General features: G+C 43.0%; 1 protein-coding gene across 2 annotated transcripts in view; it reads left to right on the top strand.

Moving 5' to 3' along the window:
* Positions 1–12,495: 12,495 nt before the first annotated feature.
* Positions 12,496–25,739, top strand: part of LOC126469924 (uncharacterized) — a 573,978-nt gene continuing 560,734 nt past the window's right edge. For both annotated transcript variants that reach the window (XM_050097321.1, XM_050097320.1), the window contains exon 1: positions 12,496–12,875. In XM_050097321.1, coding sequence (XP_049953278.1) covers positions 12,745–12,875 — 131 coding nt within the window. In that variant the 5' untranslated portion in view covers positions 12,496–12,744. The remainder of the gene's footprint in view (positions 12,876–25,739) is intronic.

Here is a 25,739-nt window from a genome sequence, read left to right as displayed (position 1 = left end):
ACTTTACTCAGAGGTAATGCCATACCTCGATTTATATAGCCAGTATAGCTTTTAATATGGATACTTGTATGCACCTATGGAACCAAGATCGCTTGTGATGGTAATATGGTTGTGTTTTTTAACATCTGGTGGTTTGTAAGACGATTACGCCTCTCTTTCTTAGACACAGTGGTACCACTCACAAGAAAAGTTATGAGACATGTCCACCCATCATTGATTTTTAGTCAGTATTCTTTCGTATCGTCAGCAATCAGTTATTGACGAAGTATTATACTTAGTAGCAGGGGATGTGTGATAGCTTCGCCTTGAGCATCAGGCTTATAAAGTATGTGCTTATGTTCCGACATGTGCAAAGGAAATGACTATCTCCAGTCGTAAGGAAGGTATGGTTTTGACTTGGAATATTGTTATAGCTAAGGGAAGAGTATGTTGCAGATATTTCTATTTCCAGAGCCCCAGCCATCAGCAGGGTGTATTTCAGATTCTTTGCTCTTTGTTGAATGTTGTTCAGCTGAGACCGCAATCGTAACATTTAATTGTTAGTGATCAGATATATATGTGACCGATTTCCTAGGATGATGATGCATGCTTGGTGTGCAGTGCCTGTGGCCTGTGGCGGGAATGAATCACGTTTCCCATTGAGGGCAGGAGCCATCCGTCTGGAAAGGCCTGTTGGGATGCAGGAATGTAGCTGACTTAACCATGTCATCCTCTAGACGGCTGAAAAGCGATCTGATACTCATTATGTGGTGTGCAGCATTTGTGATCGCATGGAAATTTGAGAAGTTTCAATATGAACGTGTGTTTGCGCTGGACTATTATTCCCTCCCATGCAAACTGTCTGGTTGACTGCTTCTGCACGTTTCGCACCTTTATTTAGTTCAGAGAACATCGATTGTGGTGTGTGCATCTAGCAGGTGAAAGACAGGTGCAGACACATTTGCTGGTTATCTAGACATGATGAACACGTTAGATGACTTTGTAAATTATAGGGATGATTTGATGATTTGGCATCTATTACATCACTAACAACAGTACTCGCGAGTGGAAATATCAGTTTCCTCTATTTTTTTCAAGTTTTCGTGTAAAGGTCTTTGCAGTCGGGATAAGTTTCTAGTTACTCAGTGGTTTACAGCATGCTCCACCTCACTAAAGTTTCTGATTTCTAGAGAAATAATTTCCAGTCTGTATCTTTGGAATTATGTTAGGTGAGCGGTACTGCTATGCAAGTGATATTGCTGTGTGCTTGATATCGAGAAGTACCACTACGATGGCATGATATTCTGCCAAACCTTGTGAAATTACATATGTTCTTGTAATCCCAGTATATGGAGATGGGTGTAGAAACGCAAGCATGCAAGCAGATCAGGGCCATAAGAGTTAACGCTTTTGTGCCTTGGGGGGCCAACCCCAAATTTGTAGAACAGTGACTTTGGTCCACTGACGGAACTCTGGTCATGCATCAGGGGTGGATGACCGCCCGACCTCACAGGAAATAAGTAGTGCAGCGAGGAGTATACCTACGGTGCATGTGCTTGTTACTCTCTTTCTTTGCAGTATATGTATGAGTGTATGGCTACTGATAGCTGTACGAATGATGTAACAGGGGTAATTTTGTATGGTGAGGGATACAAATTGTATGTTTACTACATCGACAGGTTCGTGGTGATATATTGCTGGGTTGTAGATCAGTTTCATGCACTAATATTCAAGCTCCTGCCCTCAGTGGCAGAGCAGTGTAATTGAGTAAGAGTCTTTCCATATTTCACGATCTGTAGGCCACTTTGCAGGGTTTAATTGTTACTGCAATATGGTGATCTGTACAAAATAGTTTTTGTCGTTGAAAGTCTCGTCTGCAGAAAGAAAAAGAAAGGCGGATGATGCTTCCACATCGGCGGCATCAGTAATTCGGTGGGTAAATTCAATAAGAGCCAATCATAATCATCCATTCATTCACAAGCCATCCTTGTGGTGGGATGTTGGAGACTCTACATAGCAGTGAGAACATTTGCGTTGGACGGGGTGCTATGTTAGGACCATCAAGAGGAGTGCATTCGGCGTTATTCTTCGTTACTTTCGTAAACAAGTTCTGTTGGGACAAGAATTTCCATGCAGACAAGCTGAGACATCACGAAAGCTCCTACAAAAGCGATCATTAATTATTTCTTTGACACTATACGATTTCTGAGTGGTCGACTTGGCTCTTATCTTACATAGCCATGTGATGTGAGTATAACAGTGAGAACCTTTTAGATGGTGAGTCGCCACACAGACGTTTCGCGGCAATGCGTCAGCTATGCTAGGGAAGTAAACACATGTGCACGGCTAGATGCAGATAGCATGTCCCATCAGGATCACTAGGGAGAAAGGAATCGGTGTTATTCTGGGACAGATTTCTATAGCACAACCTGTGACGTCAGTATCCACAGGTATCGCGCCAGCAATGGTAAACACGTGTGCCAAGAGGCATCTCGCGTGTGGGACCGGCGTGAGCGTGCTGCCTGGCGTGCGTCCCTTGGAGTTCTGTAGGGGAGCAGTTCACTGATATGTCACAGTTGACTATAGTTCGAAAGCGTTTTTTACATGCACTGAGTGTTTGTACAGTGTATCATTTTCGGCTGTTTACGCGTTGTGAGTGTGTTGGCAGAGCGTTATATATGCATTATTTCGGTGATTTAGGACTAGTTCTGTAGGCTTTTCAGTGCATTATTTCGAGAGTTTGCAATTAGCAACAGTGTTTGCAGAGCATTATACATGCGTTATTTAACAATTTACAAGTTGTTTGAGTCTCTGTACACCAGTGTACTGCATATTTCGGTGATTTACGAGTAGTTTGCAGCTCTGTAGGCTGTGAATTGCGACCCGAAGCACATCACATCATGTGTTTTGTATCCGTGTAATAAATAAACTATGTGGAATCCATCCATAAAAAAATTGTTCCAAAATAAATAAAGTACACTCCTTCCTCTCCAGCAGCCCAGCATAGACTGAGTCATTTTCCCACCGATTCCAAGGAAGAGATGGATGACTTAGGTTAGTGGAGGTAGCCCAACTGACCTCTTTTCCCACCAAAATTTGACTTTCCCACCATTTCTTGGGGAAGGAGGAGGGGAGGGGGGAGGGGAGGAGTTAGGTTAAAGGAGGTAGCCGAATTAACCTATTTTGCCACCAAAATTTGAACTTCCCGCCACGACGTCATTGCGATGTTGCCATGTCTATTGCCGCCATCTCGGATCTGCCATCTCGAATAAATTTGGCAACAGTGCAGAGTGAGATCACACCCCTGTTGCCTTACTACTTAGGGGGTGTTTATCGCGATTTGGGTGCCAATCCCTTACTGCTTATAAGAAAACGCTAAATACAGAAGAATACGAAACATTTTGCAGCCTCGCGTACTGCGTACAGTAGAGAAAGAGTTCGAAGACAATGATCGCTCGTTATCGGCATCAGCACCACAATCTACATCTACGTACCCGCTCCGCACGCGCAGCGGAGGATACCTCGTACCACAACTAGTCATTTTCTTTCCGTTTCCACTTGAAAATAGAGGGCTGGAAAATGAATGTCCCTATGCCTTCGTACGAGATCTTGTTTCTCTTATCTTCATAATCTTTACACGACGTATATGTTGGCGGCAGCAGAATTGTTCTGCAGTCAGCTGGAAAGAACGATGCACGATCACAAAGCAGCATCTACGAGGCAAAGGTTTGTGGACAATAATTTTCCCGAATTTGACTAGCCTGACCAGAGCCCCAACACGAAGCCGATGGAACAGCTTTGGGATGAGTTTCTAACTGTCCTCACTGGTTTGGCCGTCCGTCCCGATAGCTGAATGGTCAGCATGACAGACTGCCGTCCTCAGCGGCCTGGGTTCGATTCCCAGCTGGGTCGGGGATTTTAACCGCTCGGGGACTGGGTGTTGTGTTATCATCATTTCATCCCCATCCGGCGCGCAGGTCGCCCAATGTGGCGTCAAATGTAATAAGACCTGCACCAAGGTGGCCGGACCTGCCCCCCAATTGGCCTCCTGGCCAATGACGCCAAATGCTCGTTTCCATTTTTCTGGTTTCGGCTTTCGGCTGCCATTCTTCCGCAGACACTGAGACAGTGACCCCTGTAGAGCTGAAGCCGCACAGTGGACGCAGCCCTATTGGTGTTCGCTGATAGGTGTACGAATACTTTTGATCAGATAGTGCTGTTTTCGAGTGGTTGTTCTCCTGTTTTCGAGTGTTTGTTCTCCTTTCGTCGACGATCTGCGGCTGCCATTCGAGCCTCTAAGGTGAAAAAATGTTCAACGTGTCCGAAGAAACGAGCAATCATTTTCTCGGAAGCGCTTTTGTCGGTTGTACCTCGGCTCATAATTTCCAGTCAAATGACTGCTGTTTACTTTACGGATATATCCGAGTTTGTATATCCGTACTCCGTGAGCCACTTTATCGTGTGTGGCAGAGTGCGTGGGAAGAACAGTTGTCGGTAAGCCTTCCCTGCGGGTTCGAATCTCTCTAATTATACCTTCGAGCTCTTTTCGCGAGATGTACGTAGAAATTTTCGTCTTTTATACAGATTGTACGTAAAAAATATCTAGCGCACCGCTACCGCACTGGAGGTCTACGAACGTTAGTGATGTTCAGAAACCGATCGGAGTACCGCAGTGGTTTGCACACCGAACTCGCATTCGGGAGGACGCCGAATCAATCCCGCATCGTGCCATCCTGATTTAGGTTTTTCGTTATTTCCCAGAATCGCTTAAGACAAATGCGTGGACGGTTCCTTCGAAATGGCGCGGCCGCTTTCCTTTTCCATCCTTCCCTCGTCCCAGCTTGTGCTCCGTCTCTAATGACCTCGTTGTCGATGGGATGTTAAACACTTACCGCCTCCGGCGATGTTCGGAAACGGTGTTCAGACTGAAGAGTCATGAATATTTATTTAGAGATGTTGCTGAAAATTTCGCCCTTTCACATCAATACACGACTTCGTATTAACACTTTGCCGTCTGGCGACACCACAGTGGTGTCGTGTGCATAGTATCGCTCATCAGCCGGCGACACCACAGTGGTGTCGCGAGCATAGTATCGCACATTGGCTGGTGACAGCACTTTAGTATCTTTTTCATTCTGTTGGTGTTTTGTTTAGGTAACAATAAGTTACACACGTCAACAAGTTTTTTTGTTTTTATAAATACTTGTGCACTTTCATAATGGCAGACGAAAGAGACGATACGATTATTTACGATGAATGCGTGGACGTCTTGTCTGACGTTTCGGACGACTTGGCCGATTGGGAAGAAGACATTGGATATCGAGAAAATGAAAGTGAAGCAGAATCGTCGGAAGATAGTGAAATACGTCCAAGAAGAATCCGGCGAACGGTTGCCAACTGAATCAGACGAAGAAGATAGACTATGATTTACTGAGGACCAATAATAAATTTGGAGGATCTCCGGGTTCACACATATTTCCTAAAGATACACAGAGCGCCGTGGATATCGTAGGATTATATCATGGGAACGATCTAGTTGAATATATTAACAACAATACCAACAAGTATTACAGTCAAAATTGCAATAGAAGGAAACTGGATTTAAAAAATGCCAAATTTGTCGACATTACTGGACCCGAACTTAGAAAATGGTTTGGGTATGCATTCCTTATGGGAACTGTAAAAAAAGCAAGGTCGATGATTACTGGTCAACGAATCCGTTGACAGGCACACCGATATTTCGCAAAACGATGTCCAGCAACCGATTCAGACAAATATTATCATTTTTACATTTTGCCGACAATAACAATAAACCGGATAATGCCGACCGGGTTTTCAAAGTGCAATTCGTAATTCATTATTTTTCCAAAAAGTTGAAAGAAACGTTTAATCTAAGTGAAAACATCTCAATTGATGAAGGAATGATACCGTGGCGTGGAAAGTTAACTTTTAAAGTTCACAATCCGTCGAAAATTACGAAATATGGCATACTCATTCGGATGCTGTGTGATGCGAGTACGGGATACATTTCCTCATTCAAGACATATTCCTGTGCTGGACAACCTTAAGCAAAAACAGTGACGGAACTATTGACACCTTCTTATCGAAAGTGGCATCACCTCTACAAGGATAATTATTATAACAGTGTAGAACTTGCGGAGAAGTTACTTGAAAAGAAAATTCGTGTTTGTGAAACGATATGGCAAAATAGAGGACTTCCGGAAAAATTAAAGCGCGTTAAGTCAATGTGTTTGAAGCTTGTCGTCAACGGACAGGTGATAGGCGGCTGGCGAAAAGCCAAGTAATCCAAATTTGCGCTGCCGGCGCCAAGCGAATAAATTTGTACGAGACGTGCGGGCGGCAAAGTGTTAAAATTACTTGTCTGTTCCTTTTGCCACCGTACGGGCTGGGAGGCGTTAACGTGTCCGGTCGCCTAAATGCTTGGGAGTGAAATTACGAAGGGAGTTTGATAAGTAATGCGACACATTTTTTATTCGGCAAGTTTCGGTTTAAAATGTGCGGAACTTCTTATGGAACATCGTGGAATACTCCAGCTTCAGCCCCTATATATTCGTGAAGTCCCGATAGGTGGTGGCGCTGAACGTTGCCGCCAGAATGGCGTCTGTAGCGGAGGTGCGTTCTGAGCAGAGCTGTCACTGTGTCTATTTTGGTGGAAAATCAGAGCATCGCAGGTATTCGTAGGTGCTCGCAGAATGTCTATGGAGATCTGGAAGTGAACAAAAGCACGGCGATTCGTTGGACGAGGTGTATGTCATCATCGCAACGAGGTCTCGCAAATTTGTCGATATCCCGCGTTCCTGCCAACCGCACACAGCTGTGACTCCGCATTCGAGGTGATGTACAGATCACAATCGAACACCGCGCTGCTGAACTGGACGCCTCTGTTGGCAGTGCTCAAACACTCGTCCACCAGTTCGGATACTCAAAGATGTGCGCCAGCTGGGTTTATCGCCGCCAAACAGGAGACCGTAAAGACCATAAAGGGTAATGATGGATGCATTCTGGGGGAAGCAGCACGTGGATGATAAAGAATTTATTGATTCACCAAGACGTTGGCTCCTACGTTGCCCAGTCGTAGATCGCACTTTAACGTGTAACACACATCTAGGAGATGCTGTTGTGGTCCTCAGTCCAGAGACTGGCTTGACGCAGCTCTCCATGCTACTCAATCCTGTGCAAGCTTCTTTGTCTCCCAGTACCTACTGCAATCTACATCCTTCTGAGTCTGTTTAGTGTATTCATCTCTTGGTCTCCCTCTACGATTTTTACCCTCCACGCTGCCTTCCAGTACTAAATTGGTGATCCCTTGATGCCTCAGAATATATCCTACCGAACGATCCCTTCTTCTAGTCAAGTTGCGCGACATATTTCTCTTCTCCCCAATTCTGTTCAATGCCTCCTCATTAGTTATGTGATCTACTCATCTTCAGCATTCTTCTGTAGCACCACATTTAGAAAGCTTCTATCCTCTTCTTGTCTAAACTATTTATCGTCCACGTTTCACTTCCATACATGGCTACACTCCAGAAAAATACTTTCAGAAACGACTTCCTGACAGTTAAATCTATACTCGATGCTAACAAATTTCTTTTCTTCAGAAACGCTTTCCTTGCCATTTCCAGTCTACATTATATATCCTCTTCTTCGACCATCATCCGTTATTTTGCTCCCCAAATAGCAAAACTCATTTACTAATTTAAGCGTCTCATTTCCTAATCTAATTCTCTCAGCATCACCCGATTTAATTCGACGACATTTCATTATCCTCGTTTTGCTTTTGTTGATGTTCATGTTATATCCTCCTTTCAAGACACTGTCCATTCCGTTCAGCTGTTCTTCCAGGTCCTTTGCTGTCTCTGACAGAATTACAACGTCATCGGCGAATCTCCTACTCCGAATTTTTCTTTTGTTTCCTTCACTGCTTGCTCAATATACAGATTGAATAACATCGGGGAGAGGCTAAAAAACCTGTCTGACTCCCTTCCCAACCACTGCTTCCCTTTTGTGCCCCTCGACTCTTATAACTGCCATCTGGTTTCTGTACAAATTGTAAATAGCCTTTCACTCGCTGCCACCTTCAGAATTTGAAAGAGAATATTCCAGTCAACATTGTCAAAAGCTTTCTCTAAGTCTACAAATGCTAGAAACATAGCTTTGCCTTTCCTCAATCTATTTTCTAAGATAAGTCGTAGGGTCAGTATTGCCTCACGTGTTCCAACATTTCTACAGAATCCAAACTGATCTTCCCCGAGGTCGGCTTCTACCAGTTTTTCCATTCGTCTGTAAAGAATTCGTGTTAATATTTTGCAGCCGTGGTTTATTAAACTGATAGTTCGGTAATTTTCACATCTGTCAACACCTGCTTTCTTTGGGATTGGGATTATTACATTCTTCTTGAAGTCTGAGGGTATTTCGCATGTCTCATACAGCTTGCTCACCAGATGGTAGAGTTTTGTCATGACTGACTCTCCCAAGGCTGTCAGTAGTTCTAATAGAATTTTGTCTACTCCGGGGGCCTTTTTTCGACTCAGGTCTTTCAGTGCCCTGTCAAACTCTTCACGCAGTATCATATCTCCCATTTCATCTTCATCTACATCCTCTTCCATTTCCATAATATTGTCGTCAAGAACATCGCCCTTGTATAGACCCTCTATATACTCCTTCCACATTTCTGCTTTGCCTTCTTTGCTAGGAGATATAAAACAGAAACTAAAACCCCCTAATGCCATCCTGTCGAAACTGACAGGAACGACAGGTGGTTATGGAGAGAGCCCAACGAGGACTTGAACACTAGCCGTTGTCCACAATGTAACTGAATACAGTTCGCCAGTCTGTATGAAAAGTGTGCATGTAGCTAAAGTGGAAGTCCAACTGGAGACAATGTAGATGATCTCTGGAACACTCGTGTGCCTGCCTCGCCGTCCTAACAAATGCAGAGCTCCCTGAAATTAGGAGATCACAATTGGCCACAAGAGCGTATAGAAAATCCTAGACGACAACCCAGGACCGCCTATATACCGAGACCTAGTACCTACAAATGGACTTAAATCAAGGTAACATTTACGGAAAATCGGCGAAGAACTGCGACACTTCACTCGAAGACAGCTCGGGGTCTTAAGTGGACGCAAGAACCAAAATCTGGTGGACGTCCACCACATAAAGGTCGACGTATTAGACCTCCCCAGGAAACTGTGGAGAATTTTGAACCGTGTCAGAACGAATTTTGGTAGATTTAAACAGCTGGTGAAAAATAGGGCCTATCAGATATTCCCTAATATGAGTGTGGTGAAATCCAATCGACGGATCATTGATTTGTGTGTGAAGCGCAGGACTGTGAGGGTAATCTCAAGGACATACACAGACTCTCCGACTCAGTCATAGAGTGCCTCCAGAATATTTATAATGTTGTATATTATAATAAGAACATGTGTAGGGAATATTGTAACTCAGTAGAGATATAAGAATCTTTTAGTTTATGCGTTATGTGACGATTGCCTTTGTAAATTGCGAACGAGTAATAAACTAAATATACGACTGACATCTGCGTGCTAATGATAACGGCGGATCCTTATCTCCTCCCACAGAAAGAGGTCAGCAACATCTCTATAGAATCCAGAATGAGATTTTCACTCTGCAGCGGAGTGTGCACTGATATGAAACTTCCTGACAGATTAAAAATGTGTGCCGGACCGAGACTCGAACTCGAGACCTTTGCCTTTCGCGGGCAAGTGCTCTACCGTCTTTTTTTTATTTTTTGCTCCTATCCTTTTTTTTCATTTTGTTCGATATAGTTTGTTGCTTTTGATCTTGGCAGACGTCACAAGACATCCGTTCAAGTTGATCGTTGATTCCTTGACTCATTTTTTTTATTACAGAGAGCGCGCAGCCCTCTTCTCCTACTTTCTGGCGGAAGTAAAGCTGTGAGGACGGGGCGTGAGTCGTGCTTGGGTAGCTCAGATGGTAGAGCACTTGCCAGCCAAAGATAGGTCCCGAGTTCGAGTCTCGGTCCGGCACACAGTTTTAATCTGCCAGGAAGTTTCATCGCTAAAGAGTATTCTTCATGTGACAGTTCTGAACATCACTTAATGGACCCCTAATGGGGAAACGGTGCACCTGTCATGGTTTCGGCACGTGAAAATGTATCCTTTTATCCTCACTAGACACTAAAATTCTGTACGTGTGGTTTTTTACAACACACACACTTATATATATATATATATATATATTTTCAGGAGATAAACTTTAATAAATATGTAGCATTTTTGCAAGATTCTACTAAAATTTATCGAGAGACGTGGCCCAGTGGTTTTGTTTTTGCGAGGGGCGAATTTCAAATCCACGGCCAGCCATGCAGATCGAGGTTTTCCGTTATAACCTGGAATGGCTCCTTTGAAATGGCTCGGTCTATGTTCTTCCCCAACCTGACCTTGTGTTCCGTCCCCAATGACCACGGGACGTTAAACCCTAATCTTTCTTCCTTCAACTAAAACTAGACAGAACTATTTTCTTTTACAAAATCAACTATTTTTCGACATTTCCACGCCATTTCAAATGTTAAACAAATAAAGATATGACGAACTCTGCCACTGTAATTTAATTTGTTCACTTCAAAACTAGTTTCGGAAGACGACCTCATCAGAAGCTTTAAATTATCCACATGACTGATTTTTTATTGCGCCTGTTATTAAGTGGATTTTACGTTAATGTCGAATAGTTACTATTTTTCGTCTGGCAGGTTAGGCGCCTAAGATGGAAACTAGTTGTAGTTAGAAATTTAAACTACAGTGGTAGAGGCTAACCGTATTTTTATTTCTTATCCACTGGCTGCCACGGACCGTCACCATCCCACCCTTGAAAGGTTAGAAGGTTGTTCACTTTATTAGTCTTGTCGGACCTGCCCCTGCACGGAGACCGAAAGGTTGGGGGACCGAATGCCGGTGGGATCGAGAAAAATTTCATTCTGCCTTTAACCTAGGTTTCACGTCTCAACGATGTGAAGCTTGATCAGGAATGACACACGGTTCACAGTCCACTTTAAACTTTGAACTCCTTTCCCCTGTACGATTACTATGGGACGCACAAGTCGCTGAAGTGACGTCCAGTTAATAGATGTATAGTCATGCGAGGCCAGTGAGCCACACGAAATAACTGTTGTTTTTGTTATGAGTGGTGATACGAAGTACGGAATATTTATATCGAGATGACCCAACTGGGGGGGGATAGGACTAAACCCTCCCGATTACTGCTTCGAAATTTTATTGTGCAACAGTTCGCTTCAGTTTGCTAGTGAGAATGTTTCAACAGTCCAGTACTTCCGCGTGCAGACTAAACAATCATCAAGTACCACTCTGTACCTAATTCTTAACGACGGTTGGTGCAGCAACGTAAATATATAAATGATGACTAACTGAAACCCCCAGCTGCCGACAGGTGTTGATGATATACCTCGATGTGGACAGATGAAAATGTGTGCCCCAACCGGGAATCGAACCTGGGATCTCCTGCTTACATGGCAGACGCTCTATCCATCTGAGCCACCGAGGACACAGATGAATAGCGCGACAGCAGGGACTTATCCCTTGCACGCTTCCCGTGAGACTCACATTCCCAACTGTCCACAATTCTACAAATGTAATGTACCTTATAGACATTTGCCCATTCACTCGTTACTCGCGCACGTTTTGGCGATTCCCGTAAGAGTCTGGGCAACCTGTGCGCATTCGCACAGACGAAGGTCAATGGCTGGGTAGCCTATATATATGAAGACAGTAACTGTTCTCGAAAGAACAGATTACTGTTGTTGACCGTGCAAATGTCTATAAGGTACATTACATTTGTAGAATTGTGGACAGTTGAGAATGGGAGTCTCACGGGAAGCGTGCAAGGGATAAGTCCCTGCAGTCGCGCTATTCATCTGTGTCCTCGGTGGCTCAGCTGGATAGAGCGTCTGCCATGTAAGCAGCAGATCCCGGTTTCGAGTCCCGGTCGGGGCACACATTTTCATCTGTCCACATCGAGGTATATCATCAACACCTGTCGGCAGCTGAGGGTTTCAGTTAGTCATCATTTATTCCAGGGAAAAGCTGCACGGTCAACAACAGTAATCTGTTCTTTCGAGAACAGTTACTGTCTTCATATACATACGTAAATATAAGGCCGGGCCAGAAATCGAAATTAAGTCCTCTGACTCGAGCGTTATTAAGCGATGCTCACAATGTCGGCGCCGATTTTTCGGACGTTGCTCACTAGCGGCAGACAGTCGCGGTGGGGAAAAGCAAGTCAGTAAATGGGTTACGATTCTTTTCCACGCCTACGACGTGGCAGCAGCTGTGCTCGGCGCGCCTTACGAGTGACAGCAGGGTGAGTACGGCTGGGCCGTGGTAGCGGCGGGCCCCCCTCCTTCGCTCCTCTCCCCACTCCTCGCCATGACGTCATGCGCGGAGGTTGGTCTAAAAATCGCCGGTCTGCCTTGGGCAGCCGCCGGCGCGCAGCTCAGTACGCGCCGCGCCACGGTCGGGGAACGTCAACAATGGCTGTTGCGCGGCTTCCATACTGCGTTTCCGTTTAGAAATCCTCTGATCGCAAATTGAGAATGGCGGAATGAAAAGCTGAGGAGACTTGCTGCCTGTCCACACGGGCACTCCATACCCACAGTCTGCAACCCGTACCTTTCCGTTTCGAGTGGATGCTGCCCCATGTAGAACCACACACTGTGAATGTGGCAGTGCAGGTGTAAACAGTGGCATGGAGGTCGTGACGTCACCGAGCAGGCTGCGGGACTTGTGCGGCCGGCGGACCGCCCCGGCCTTGGCTGCCACTGGGTTGTCATGGCAACCGAACCGCAGCGTCACCCGACGGACCGCCCGAATAGCCAGGTAAGGCTTTCTTGTCCCCGACGCCAGTTACTGTGCCCAATTAGATGGTGGTCGCTGCATTACTGGGCAGCTGACTGGGTAATCGGTACCGTATTTTTATCGGTGGCGTCCCACCAGAGCAGGCGTTTCTCGTGGTAGAAAATACGAGGTGCTATCGGGAACATCTCCTACCGGTTTTAGCGTAATTACAGGTTAGCTCTTACAGCAATATACGATTTCGAAACTTTGACCAAATGAGAGCGTAGCAGATCTTCATTTGTGATCTGTAGCCTCTGGAAGCGTATGAAATTGTAAACAAAGTAGTTACTGAGGTGTGTATATATATTACTGTTTTTACTATCGATTCGGTTCGCTGTTGCAAAACAAATCTTATTTATAAATATGTGAAGTGTATTTACTGGCTAGTGTGTGTTATTGGACCCCCCTCTATAGCACTCCTCGAGGCCTGGGTTCGCTTGAAAGGTGGTAATCTAGTTGAGAGTTGGCGAACTCAGCGAATGCCAAAGGTATTGGTAATACTGTCCTGTAGTGAACTTAATGTGTACATTTGCGCCGTATTTAAACGCGCTTTTCCATATTTAACGCACTTTCCAGCATATAAATTAACACTTAATGGTAAATTTAGAAATCTTATAATCTATGATAGTCTCTTGCGATTGTATTGATCCATATTACGCGCATACGTCGTACACAAACTACGAAAAATGCGAGGGAGGCTGCTACGTAACATGTACATATTGTATAGTCGTAGAGTCTGAAATTTGAAAGACTGTTGAAGAATAAGTTATTTTATTTATCCGTTCATGGAGCCGTGAAATTTTGCTCCGAGGACAACACAAGAGACTGTACGGCAATACAGAAAACGAAAAGGGTCGTATCACAATAACTATTTCAAAAATAGTGAAGCCACTTAGAATATGGCGTAGTGTTATTGCCTAAAGATGTTGCACTGAAGCAGTTGCTATTCCCACATTAGTAAGCCATCATCACGAAGACATTATAATACAGCAAATTTGTTCCCCCCAGCTGCCGGCTTTCCTTAGGCTAGGAGCAGTGAATATTTTAAATGTTTTGATTAGTCTTGCAAAGTGGTAAAGGTTTTTAATACCGTGTGTTAAGACTGCATGTCTGAGTTAATTAAGATTAATCAGTGTGTTCTCTTCATATATTTTTGACCAATCAAATCGTCAAATTATCGATACTGGGAGAGTTGATCGTTGCCGTTCTGGTCAGAAGTGTCTTTAAAGTATTTCTTTTTTTAAATGCCAGGGAGGCAGGGAAGGGAGTGCTACGGTAGCTGCGCGACAAAAATTGTGCCCTCTGTTAACACACAGTAATTTTGACACTTCAAGATACAAAGATCTGCAAGCAGTTTCAGAAATGCTACCACCTGCAAACTTATCACCGCCTTCCAGTTCACGGGACACGATCCGTATTGAGCAACACTTGGGCTTAGTCAAGAGGCAGTGTAGCGGTACATGCTGAACTGTTCTGAGGAATGTTGATTCCTTGTCCGTGCCTCTGCTCCGTGTGGAAAAGTTTTATCCCAAACATTTAGTATTGATTGCAGATGATACCTTCGAACAGTGGGAGATTATTTACTGCGGTTCCTAAATTCCCGCTGACTTGTGCCTGTTCAGTATTATTAACTTAGTTTCCTTTCAGTAAGTTAAAAGTAATGGTCTACATTTCAAATTACTATGCAGTTGTGTAGTACATATCATCCGAGGCTATGGTGTTTTACTTCAAATGCGTCTAGAAAAGATGCAGACATTAAAGTCGAATCGCTAACACACGTCTTCCGTTCTTTGGAAGTGGCAATGTATTTGCGGTGCTGTTGACACCTTTACACAGGAACTAACGAAGTTGTAAAAGGCCACGTGGAACGAAGTGTTTACCACGATACGCATTCCCACCTTCCGCGGCCCCCATTTCACATAGAGATTTTAATCGGAGGCTCTGAAACACTATATACCCAAATGTGGCGCCGGCCGAAGTGGCCGTGCGGTTAAAGGCAAGGTCTGTCTTCCGATGAGAGTAGGGGCAGAGTTAGTGTCAGGTTGGCGACTTGTTTTAAATAATAATTCAGGAAATCGCGGATGTTTCCGTAGATGAACTCGGGAAAAACAGCTAGTCCGGTAATCGTGGTGAATCGGTGAAGTTCGGCTGCAGGGAAAGGTAGTAAAGGTTTCTGTGAGCTCTATGAAAAAGTTTCTGTATATGGGCTGTAGATTTCTCTGCCCGCATTGCAGCTAGAAACGTCGACTTTTAAACTCATCTTCACACATTTATAAATTGTAATTGAAAGCCTGTTAGTGTGCTTTAGAAAGAGGAAGCTGCCTTTGGTCGAAGATTTAAACCACTTCTAATATATATTTCAGTAATTGCCAGCATCATGTAAAAGGCATAAACATTTCGATATTTTGGTTTAAATAGGCTCATGTGGAATACAGATATAGTATGTTGTTTAAAGAACCGAATATTTGACTATCTGGATGAACATACATTCGCAGTCAGCAAGTTTGTTACGAACAAATATTTCTAACGCTTAGCCGAACTTGTTTAAAAATGTAGCAAACATCGACTTGATATTGCTTTATTCTTGAATTCGTAGGCGTTTGTTAAACTCTTTTCTAATCCTGTTACTCTCAGCAGACGCATTTTAAAAATCCACAAATTAACTAGTTGAATTAAAGGCCTCCGTAACCATACGTGAATATACTTGCACTAAGCTCACTAATCCAAAGATTCAAAATTTATCTCACATCTTCGAAGACCATTGCACTTGAGAGCTCCTGAGGGAACACTGTACTGTTTTATAAACACATATTTTCGTTTTTGTGTTCCACTTCACAATCCTCTGCAGTGTTCGTCTACGGCACAAACAGTGCACCATTCCACCTTCCGTTTATTATAAATAAAACACACAAGTTCCGACAAACTTCGTGGCAGTGCGTTCATTAGTTCAGTGGCAGTATCGCCTTTGAGTCGGATGTTGCCAGAAAAAAGGTTGACATGGGCGCCGCTTCAGATTAGAGCCGACTGTAAACGAAAATACTGATGCGGTCATTCGGTCTCCGTCAGCAGTATAAGCGCAGTTTTCTCAAAATACGAATGATCCACTGGCTCCAAGACGTGACGTACGCTTCTTTGTCTGGTCTCTCTCAAATATTATTGTGGTTTTTCCAGTTAGTAGTGCTAATTGAAGAGATTCATATCTGCAATAGTGGCAGCATTTATCACGGAAAGGTCAGTTTGTAGACAGGGAATCAGTACGGTCTCTACGTCATTTGACTTAAATGTTTGATTTTCGTAATCACTAGCTTTTCGTTAAAATAATCTTAATTCAAATAAGGCTTACTACCCATTTCTTTGTTGGAAACGTTGTCTTGGATATTAAGTTTACTGCACCCGGCATGCTCTACTAGAGTTGTAATACTGAAACAGCTGCCGCTTCTAAATTGTACGTGCTACGAGAAAACCTGTTCAAGGAACTTCGTATTCTAACAATTGCTTCTCAGTACATTTATTCCTTAACGAAATTTGTTGCAAGTAATATACCTCTTATTTCCAACTAGTAGCTCAATGCATAGTATCAATACTAAGAATAAGAACAAACCTACGTAAAGAACTATTACCTTGGTCCAAAAAGGGGTTCATTATTCAGGAACACACAGTCAATAAATTCCCGGCAACCACTGAAAACTTCGTTTCAGGTAAAGGACAGTTTAAACAGTTCGAAAGACTGCTCTAGAGACGAATGTCGTTACTGGGACTGAGAGACCAGCTTAAGTGTCTGTTAGATTTCAGTTTTGACAGCACTTAGTCAAGTCAAGATAACGTATTTTGTGTGTGATAATTTTATTAAAAGTGCGTAACTGTTTCATTCTGACAGTGTATTAATTCTGTTAATAGCAGCAGTTCCGGTGTACTGTAATGTAATCACCTATTATGACAGCCCAATCAGGGCACTGAGTATTATATTCCAATGTTTTTTTATGTTATACTTATTGACTTGTTCCACATACTTCCGAAAGCAAAAAATTGAAATTAAGTATATACTCAATAGTTAAAACAGATTTTGCGTGACTTCTGCATGTACGACTGTTTTACTGTGCTTTTTTTTCATGTACTGTGCTCTGAAAATATTTTTCGAAACAGGTAATGATTTCTGAGATGAGGAAGTGATTGTCAGTGAAACACCAGTAAAAAAGCGCTTAAGGCAGTCAGATATCTCCATTTCATCTTTGTCTGCTTTTACAGGAGAGAGAACGATATACGACAGCATAGCCAGTAACTGAAACAAAAACTCGAAGCGCTAAATCGAATTTATATTTAACGTGTCTCGCTCATGGCGCGCGCGCACACGTACTGTAAATATTATGCACTCTAACAAGTATCCTCCATTAAATGCGCCTATGTTAAAAGTGTAATGAGAAATAAGATTAAATTACACGTATTAAAATAAGTCAAATCAACACTCCATAGTACAGAACTTAATTCTCAGTACCTATTTTCAGAACACTGTTCCATGATAGCTAGGGATGTGGCTTTTACACTTGGTCTGGAAATATAACTCTGTGACCAGACAGTGTGTTAAAACAAATGGTCTTCTCAAAGTGTTAAAGCTTACAAACTTAACATTGTACCAGTGGATAGCTCAATAGACCATTGTCTGTTTTACCGTTCATGAAAAAAGTGTTTTTTAGAGATCATGTCCTGAGAAAATGCTTCCACAGTACTGGAAGAGAGAGATTGCACTTTTAACAATGACTGGCACCGAATCCTAAACCGGCAAATGGGAGATACTCGTATTGTGTAATTACATCGTCAGAGGTAATCAATACTTTCTCAGTACGCCAGATACCTCTGTGTAACTACAAAAACAGAGGGAGGGAGGTGCAGTGGAAATGAATGTTTCCAGAAATTTCACAATTTGTGAAGTTTGCCAGAACGAGACTGCGATTGAGATTTTTGTAAGGTATAGTGGAAGATAGTAAAAGAAATCATAGTTTCACCGTCCGGCATATTTAAATTCAGTTCATCTTTCCCGAATTTCTACACGCGTCAGTAAGGTAAACACCTCTTAACATACACAGACAAGCGTACAGGCAATAGGTACACTCAAACAACATCCTGGAATGAAGTAACAAGTTCATCAAGAGATATGGAATTACCAGTGATACGCTGTGTAGATGAAGACAGTTCGGTAGTATTTTTGTTTTTTCTTTGAAAATACATAATTGATGCTATCTAAGAACTGTTAATCAGATGTAACAACTAATAAGTTGGCTTGACCTTATTTACGTATATTTTTCAGCAAGTTTTTAAAACTTTTGTACTTAAAGTATTTATAGCCCTGAGTTTTCAGTGCATTTGGAAGATACGTGCCTCTGCATCTGTGTACAGTTCTGGTGAATAATGTAGTGTAAGTCAAAAGAAAGTCATACGTGTGTGTGAGGAAGACAGAATTTTAATGTAGCCCTGTTGAAGATGGTACGCGATTGCCTTCCTCAGACCTTGAAACAAGCAGAGCCAACTCGATGTGGGGCAAAACAGTAAACATGTGAACCGAATCACGACACTGCTTGGCAACAGTCACATTCAGCGTTGGCAAGAAAACAGAAAATCCTACGGTTGTCAAATAGTCACCTGATTATAATCGAACACCAAGAAAAGTCAGCTAAGCGGAAAAGTTTCCCTACCACCTACCAAGGTAAACAAGAAAAAGTATCGCATGGGTTAGAATCTGTCGTCCACGAAGTTCCTTTCCCTTCGTAGATAATATAGACGCATGTTGAGTCAGGAACTTAAGTTCATATAAAAATCAGAGCATTCGAGCTGATTTGACGATGTTGTTGGCAACGATATTTTTGTAAATGGTGTCTTAGGAACAGATAATCAGGTGGCATAGCATAGGCAGGTGGGCTGTTTCACTTGCATTCCATTCCCTGATATTGTGCTGTCAAGATCACTCTCTCCTACCTCCCTCCCTCCCTCCCTCCCCCATGTAAAGTTTCCAGTATAATTCTCTGCGAAAAATCCCACCGAGAATTATATTTCTTTTACGTAATTTTTATATTGAGCTTACTCTTGCGTATAGTAAGGTTTATCAGGATAAATTTGTCAAATAAATTTTATTGTCTTTACTGGTTTCGACAAATTAGTCTATCTGCAGAAGCTTAGTTTGGTAGTAAGTCAATATCTTGTTCATAGGACAATGCCACGGTGTGTTCACAAGTGTACATAGCATGAGATTATTTTTAACACTGTAAATTGGCAAACAGTGTTTAAAATAACATACAATATGTAATTTTCTGAACGTACCATGGCATTGTCCTTATATGAAAAAGAAACTGGCTGTCTGCTAACCTAAGCTTCAGAAGGTGACAAATTAATTTCTCAAAATTGGTGAAGATAATAAAATTTATTTACAACTGATGACTGCAATTTATCCTGAGACACTACAGTTGCTGAAAATTACAGCCATGAGTAAAATAATAAGTATATTAAATTAATAATTACATTCAATCATAATAGAAGCAATAATTTTTGTCTTAAAATTAAAGTTTTGAAACTTCTTTATGTTACGTGCATTATATAAATAGTGCCTGCTGTCCTGAGATTTCCTAAAATGTTTTTAGTGATTCCATACCGCCTGAAACCGTTAATTAAAATATACCAACTGTGATCCAAAGTTCCATAAAAATCATTCAGTAAGGTGCTTTTAGGTCTAAAGAGTTTGAGAATACCTGCCCCCAGAGTGAGCTTCCATATTCTCGCATAGTATTTCCGTGCTTTAAGCAGCTAGGGCCAGTGTTTTGGAGAACAGAAGTCTCTTGGTCCGAACATTCTCACTTACCCCTTCCTGTGGATTTGTAAATGTTAGTAACTGTAATGGTTCCTTAAATAGCGAACCTCTCTTCTACCTGTTGACGTTGATTTACATACTCCATTGAAGTTACACGAAGGGCTCTTTCTCAGACAATGGAAAAAATAAGTGGCCCGGTGAATATCGTTAATGAGCATAACTGCCCATCACAGAAACCGTGATACAGATTGCCTCTACATGGTTATGCGTGTGCATATCCCGCATGCTCTTTTCAGTGTGTCATTTTACGCGTGTGAGAGAGGAACAGGCGAATAACGACAAAATGGCGCGCGTTCATTGTAGTATGTTACGGAAAGCATAATTATTGGAAAACATGTGGGTATCTGTTTCCACAACATTTTGACTGCAATTGTTTTTGTAAAACCTCCAAAATTTGCAGAGCGAAACTGTGGCAGAATGACGCGAAACGACCTCTGTAACGAATGAGAAGCGTAATTATCAGAAGAGAACTCGAACTCCAGAAAATATGGCTCGATTGAAGCAAAGCCTGAAACAAAATCCGACGAAATTTCAGTGCCGTTTATCTGTGATAGTGGGAGTTAAGATATCGTCGTGTCAAAGCACCAAAGAGATATCCCTGCAAACTTTTTAATGCTGAGGTTAAGGCGTCGAGACGGATTTCCACGTGTTTTCTGTCTGTGGCTTAAATGGAGTCGAATCACGACTATTGGTTCGTCACATCTTCATTTCTTCAGCTATTATGCGTTAGAAACACACAATCAGTACTTCGAAGAGCCTTTGCATGATCTCAGGATCGGTGTTACGTTATCCCTGTTCTGTCCAAAAAATCTTCAGGTCACAAACATCCAGGACCTACCGATTGACCTCTACACCTCTGGAAAGACAGTTAGCTTCTTCTGGACACCGAGCAACATAACCGAGCGAAGTGGCGCAGTGGTTAGCACACTGGACTCTCGCAGTCGGGAGGACGACGGTTCAAACCCACGTCCACCCTTCCATATTCAGGTTTTCCGGGATTCCCGAAATCGCTGGAGGCAAAATCCGGGATGGTTCATTTGAATGGGCACGGTCGATTTCCTTCTCCATGCTTTACGCAATCAGAGCTCGTGCTCGGTCTCCAATGACCTCGAGGTCGACGGGACGTTAAACCCAATCTTGCTGTCTTCTTCCGAGCCACACAGCCATTCCAGGAAGTGAACACGCCGACCGTCTAGCTAAAGACGCTGCTGCAGGAGATTAATTTGACGTCGAAATACTGTGCACCGACTTACGATTACAACTTCGACGCAATATTTTGAGGCTCTAGGAATTGGAATGGTAGGTTACTACGACCCATAACAAGTTGAGAGCGATTACAGGGTCTACTAAGGTGTGGCATACAGCTTTCCAAGCCTCTCGGAAATATGCCACAGAAATCTTACGTGATGTTAATTGACGAGGATCATTCCATATTTTTCGGGTCAGTTTACTTGGGGCAGCCTCTATGAAGCTTAATTGTCGTAGCTCGGCTGTAGTAGATTGGCCACACGAGACTTCCCATGATTTCCGCTCAGTGGAGCCGCGGTAGTCTTGAGGGTAGCACACGTTCTTGTCCAGTGCGATCTGCAACACGCTCCCAGCTTGCCTACCTCCCTACCTCCTGAGGGGAGCGGATTTTATGACAAACTATAATACTACTCCACTTTGAATGTTAAGGGTGTTGGGGGGGGGGGGGGAGCCTTCCGCTGCGGCGGGTACTCCCTCATGTGACACAGCAGGTTACTTCCTCCCCCTCCCCCCCCCCCCCCCCCATCTAGTTGTGCCACTAGACCCACTCGAGCAAGATGCTGTCTGGGTTATTTCTATTTTCTTGTACCTATCATGTTACTTCTGTCACGTCTCACGTCTTTTTTCAAACTCTTTTGACTTGATTGTTCAGTTCGAGCAGCCATGTCAACACTGTATCGCTTTTTACCTTTTTACGAGTTTCTCTCACGAAATGTAGGGACTGATGACCCAGTAGTTTAGTCCTTTGAAACACATTAGCATCATAATCATCTCGGTGTTAAGTGTACAATACCCTGTGTCCGCATCGTAACAAGATTCTTTCGTCAAAATGCTAATGCTAACCGCTATATTCAGAAACTGTTTAATCCATATGTAGATAAACTTGCAGAACTGTATGGATATTCCAGAAAGTATACGCCACCCTAACAGCGCTGTAAAGTGTGCACGAGGTGCCGATGAGGAGCGGAGGATCAGCAGAAGTAGTGCAATCTCTCTGCATGGGAATGTTGCCTGTGAAACATTATAGGGCCAGGTATACACACATACTGGAAGAGCTCCAGCAGGACATTGAAAGCGTTGTTCCTGGTATCCCTCAGGCAAAATTGCTACGTACAGTTTGAGAACAGCGCAGCATTGTCAACAGTCCATTCACAGAAATCTTAAGTGATCATTAAAGAGGATCATGCCATATTTTTCGGGTCAGTTTACTTTGGACAGCCTGTATGAAGCTTAATTGTTGTAGCCACGGCTGAAGTAGCAATGTTAGTAGGTTGCAGATAAAGAAGGTTGCGCAGGATAGATTAGCATGGAGAGCTGCTCTAACCAGTCTTCGGAGTGAAGCAGCAGCTTAGTTTTAATGCCTCACATGAACATGATTTCTTTGGCAATTGCCTGTTGTTCCATGATCATATATCGTACTATTAGATATACTTAAAGTTTCTTGTAATGTTCTCAACAGATGAGATGACCTCACCCAGCGCTGTACTTACACCTAATTTTTAAAAATATTTCTTCACAATAAACCATACTACTTCTATTTTTATGATTTACTATTTAGTTCTGTAGCCCAGAATCATAACTTTAAATGGAGAAAGACGAATAAGTCTAAATTTTAGATCTCTTAAAGACGATATCAAAAAGTTGGAAAGAGCACTTGTGGAATGTATGGGTAATTAAATCACAATGAGCTTGACATTTGGAGAAACTTGTTGATTATTATTGTCAGAATGTAGTAAAACAGGTAAGTCAACTATCGTTCGTCAAATATATTGCTCATGTTTTGTATAGTGCACAGCACATTATGTACCTTAAATGAAGACAGTGTGTTTCCACTTACTGTAATATTATTGAACTTCTCATTTTACAGCAGGACTTTACAGACATGCCCTTGGGAATTTTCTACGTACTTCCAGCTCAGTGCCGCCCAGATATCAACTACGTAAACCTGTACGATGTACTGCTAAAATATTTGAAAACTCTAAAAAATAGCCTTTGAAGATTTCTAAACGATGTTAACTTCAAAAAATGGACTTTTTAGCAGAGCTGACTTTCTTCTCTTATGAACGAGGGTTTACTGGTTCGATTCTTGTTAGACGCATATTTTACTTACATTTGTATCACAATTAAGCTATTATGCGATCACAATTTTTTTAAACTATGGTTGTAATCGGATGAAACTTAGGGCATTAGTAGTAAACTCACATTTTATGCGAAAATGTGAAGTATATCATAGAAAATAAAATACTTCATTTCTGGAGACGACGAACAATACAAATTTAATGTTAAAAACAGTATTATTGTTTTCTTCACTTAAAAATAGAAAACTGTTTACCACATCTTAATTTATCCTGAATACTCCCTTCTTCATGGGATTAATTAAAAATAAAAAGGGATGGTGGCAGAAATTAGTTGGGGAGACACACACAGGCGCATACATATAATAATCGTGCACATAAGCACTAACGAGAAACTCCCAGACGTCCGTACCTCAGACGTTATCTACTAACAAAACAGACAACTGTAACTATAGAGGAATATCGCTCCTAGCAGTCACATAGAAAACTTTCCCAAGATCCTCGAACGACACGTAACGAGGCAGCTAGACAAGGAGTTTAGAGATCCTGAACTCGGCAAATAAAAATCCTCAAGACCATCTTCAAATACAACAAGAAACGAGCCAGACAATTGGACTTGCAAAAGGCGTAAAACTCTGTGGACAACAAGGGGACAGCACCTACTCATCACATATTTCGTCAATTTATGGGTACACTCAAATACAACAGAAAATACGCACCACGAAGGAATTATTAGAGTCTGGCGGATATCGGTAGATGCAATTATTTCTTTGTCAGTACACGTACATCGCAATTTCAGAACTCGGTGATTCATGAGAGCTTTTCAAATTGAGCTAACCAGTAATGCCCTGGCTCACCTCTGTCCCTTAGACAAGCGGTTATTCGGCTTGGTATTGATAGGTAGTTACTGGATGTCCTCCTGAGGCTAGTGTGCCAAATTCGATCACTGTCGCACTAGGCCGTCAAAATCCAGATATGTTTGGAGGGTCGTGCCTGTAATGCTCCAAACTTCAATTGGGAAGGGATCCGGCGACCTTTACCAAGGCAGGGTTTGGAAAGAGCGAAGATAAGCAGTAGAAACCGTAGCCGTGTGCGGGTTGGCTGTATCTCGCTTAACTGTAAGTTCAGGATGGTTTCCCGTGAAGGGCAACAAAACGAGGCGTAGAATATCGACAACTAACCACTGTGCTGAAAGGCTGCTGCGGATGGCAACCCAAGTTATCTTGCTTTGAAGAGAAATGGCACCCCAGACCATGACTAATGGTTGTGCGCTGTATGGTGGGCGAGTCAGGTTAGTATCCCAACTCCGTCTCAGGCGTATGACAAGTCTTCGGTGGTCATCGGGGACCAGTTGGAAGCGGTATTCAGTTCGAAGCGGGATTCTTCACTGAAGACTATTCCAGGCAATGAGATTAAAGGCCGATGACGTGTCTGGAGACGCCCTGGACGGCGGCGGGTTACCAACCTGTCGCCCACGATACGACCCGACAGCCACTAGTGATGGTGTGGGGCGGCATTGCTTTACATAGCAAGACCCCTTTGTCATCCGCGCTGTAAGCGCAGTGTATCTTCGACGATATTCTACGTCCCAGCTTGTTGCCCTTCGTGGCACACACTGGACTCGCATTCGGTAGGACGACACTTCAATCCCGCGTCCGGCCATCCTGATTTAGGTTTCCCGTGATTTCCCTAAATCGCTCCAGGCAAATTCCGGGGTGGTTCCTTTGAAAGGGCACGGTCGACTTCTTCCTTGTCCTTCCCTAACCCGATGAGACCGATCTCGCTGTCTGGTCTCCTCCCCCCAAACAACCGAAAGCCCCCTTTGTAGCAAACCATCGTGGGCTTAAGTTTTAAATATGATAAAGCCCGCCTGCACACAGCGAGAGCTTCTACTACTTGTCTCCGTGATTGCTAAACTCTACCTAGGCCAGCAATGTTGCCGGATCTCTCCCCAGATGACAGATGCGGCTGTTTGGAGCATTATGAGCAGGGCCATACAACCATCTCGGAATTTTGGCAAAGTAACTCGCCAGTTGGGCAGAATTTGGCACTATATCCGTGAGAATGTCACAACACTGTTGCAACAGAAGCTCGAAATTTAGCGTGGACTTCAATGCGGGATGCTTACAGTAGTTCCCACAACGAAAATTTCTCTCGAAACCTGGCAGAAAATACAGAGATTCTGGTCGTATGTGAAGTATGCTAGGGGCAACACACAATCATTGCCATATCTGCACGATAGCAATGGAGATACTAACGAAGACAATGCTGCCAAAGCAGAGTTACTCAACACAGCCTTCCGAAATGCCTCCACAAAAGACGAAGTAAATATTCCGGAATTGGAATCAAGAACAGCTGCCAACATGAGTAACATAGAAATAAATATCCTCGGAGTAGAGAAACAACTTAAATTACTTAATAAAAGCAAGTCTCCTGGTCCGGACTGTGTACCAATTTGGTTCCTTAGAGAGTATGCTGATGCTCCATACCTAACAATCATATACAACAGCTCGCTCGACGAAAGAGGTGGAAACTTGCACATGTCACACCAATAATCAAGAAAGGTAGTACGAGTAGTCCACTTAATTACAGGCCCATATCATTAATGTCGATATGCAGCAGGATTTTGGAACATACAGTGTGTTCGAACATTGTGAATTACCTCGAAGA

The sequence above is a fragment of the Schistocerca serialis genome, chromosome 3, assembly GCF_023864345.2.
Source record: "Schistocerca serialis cubense isolate TAMUIC-IGC-003099 chromosome 3, iqSchSeri2.2, whole genome shotgun sequence".
In the NCBI taxonomy this organism is placed as follows: Eukaryota; Metazoa; Arthropoda; class Insecta; order Orthoptera; family Acrididae; genus Schistocerca; species Schistocerca serialis.
Note: the sequence above shows the minus strand (reverse complement) of the source record. Positions and strands in the feature narration are given on the sequence as shown.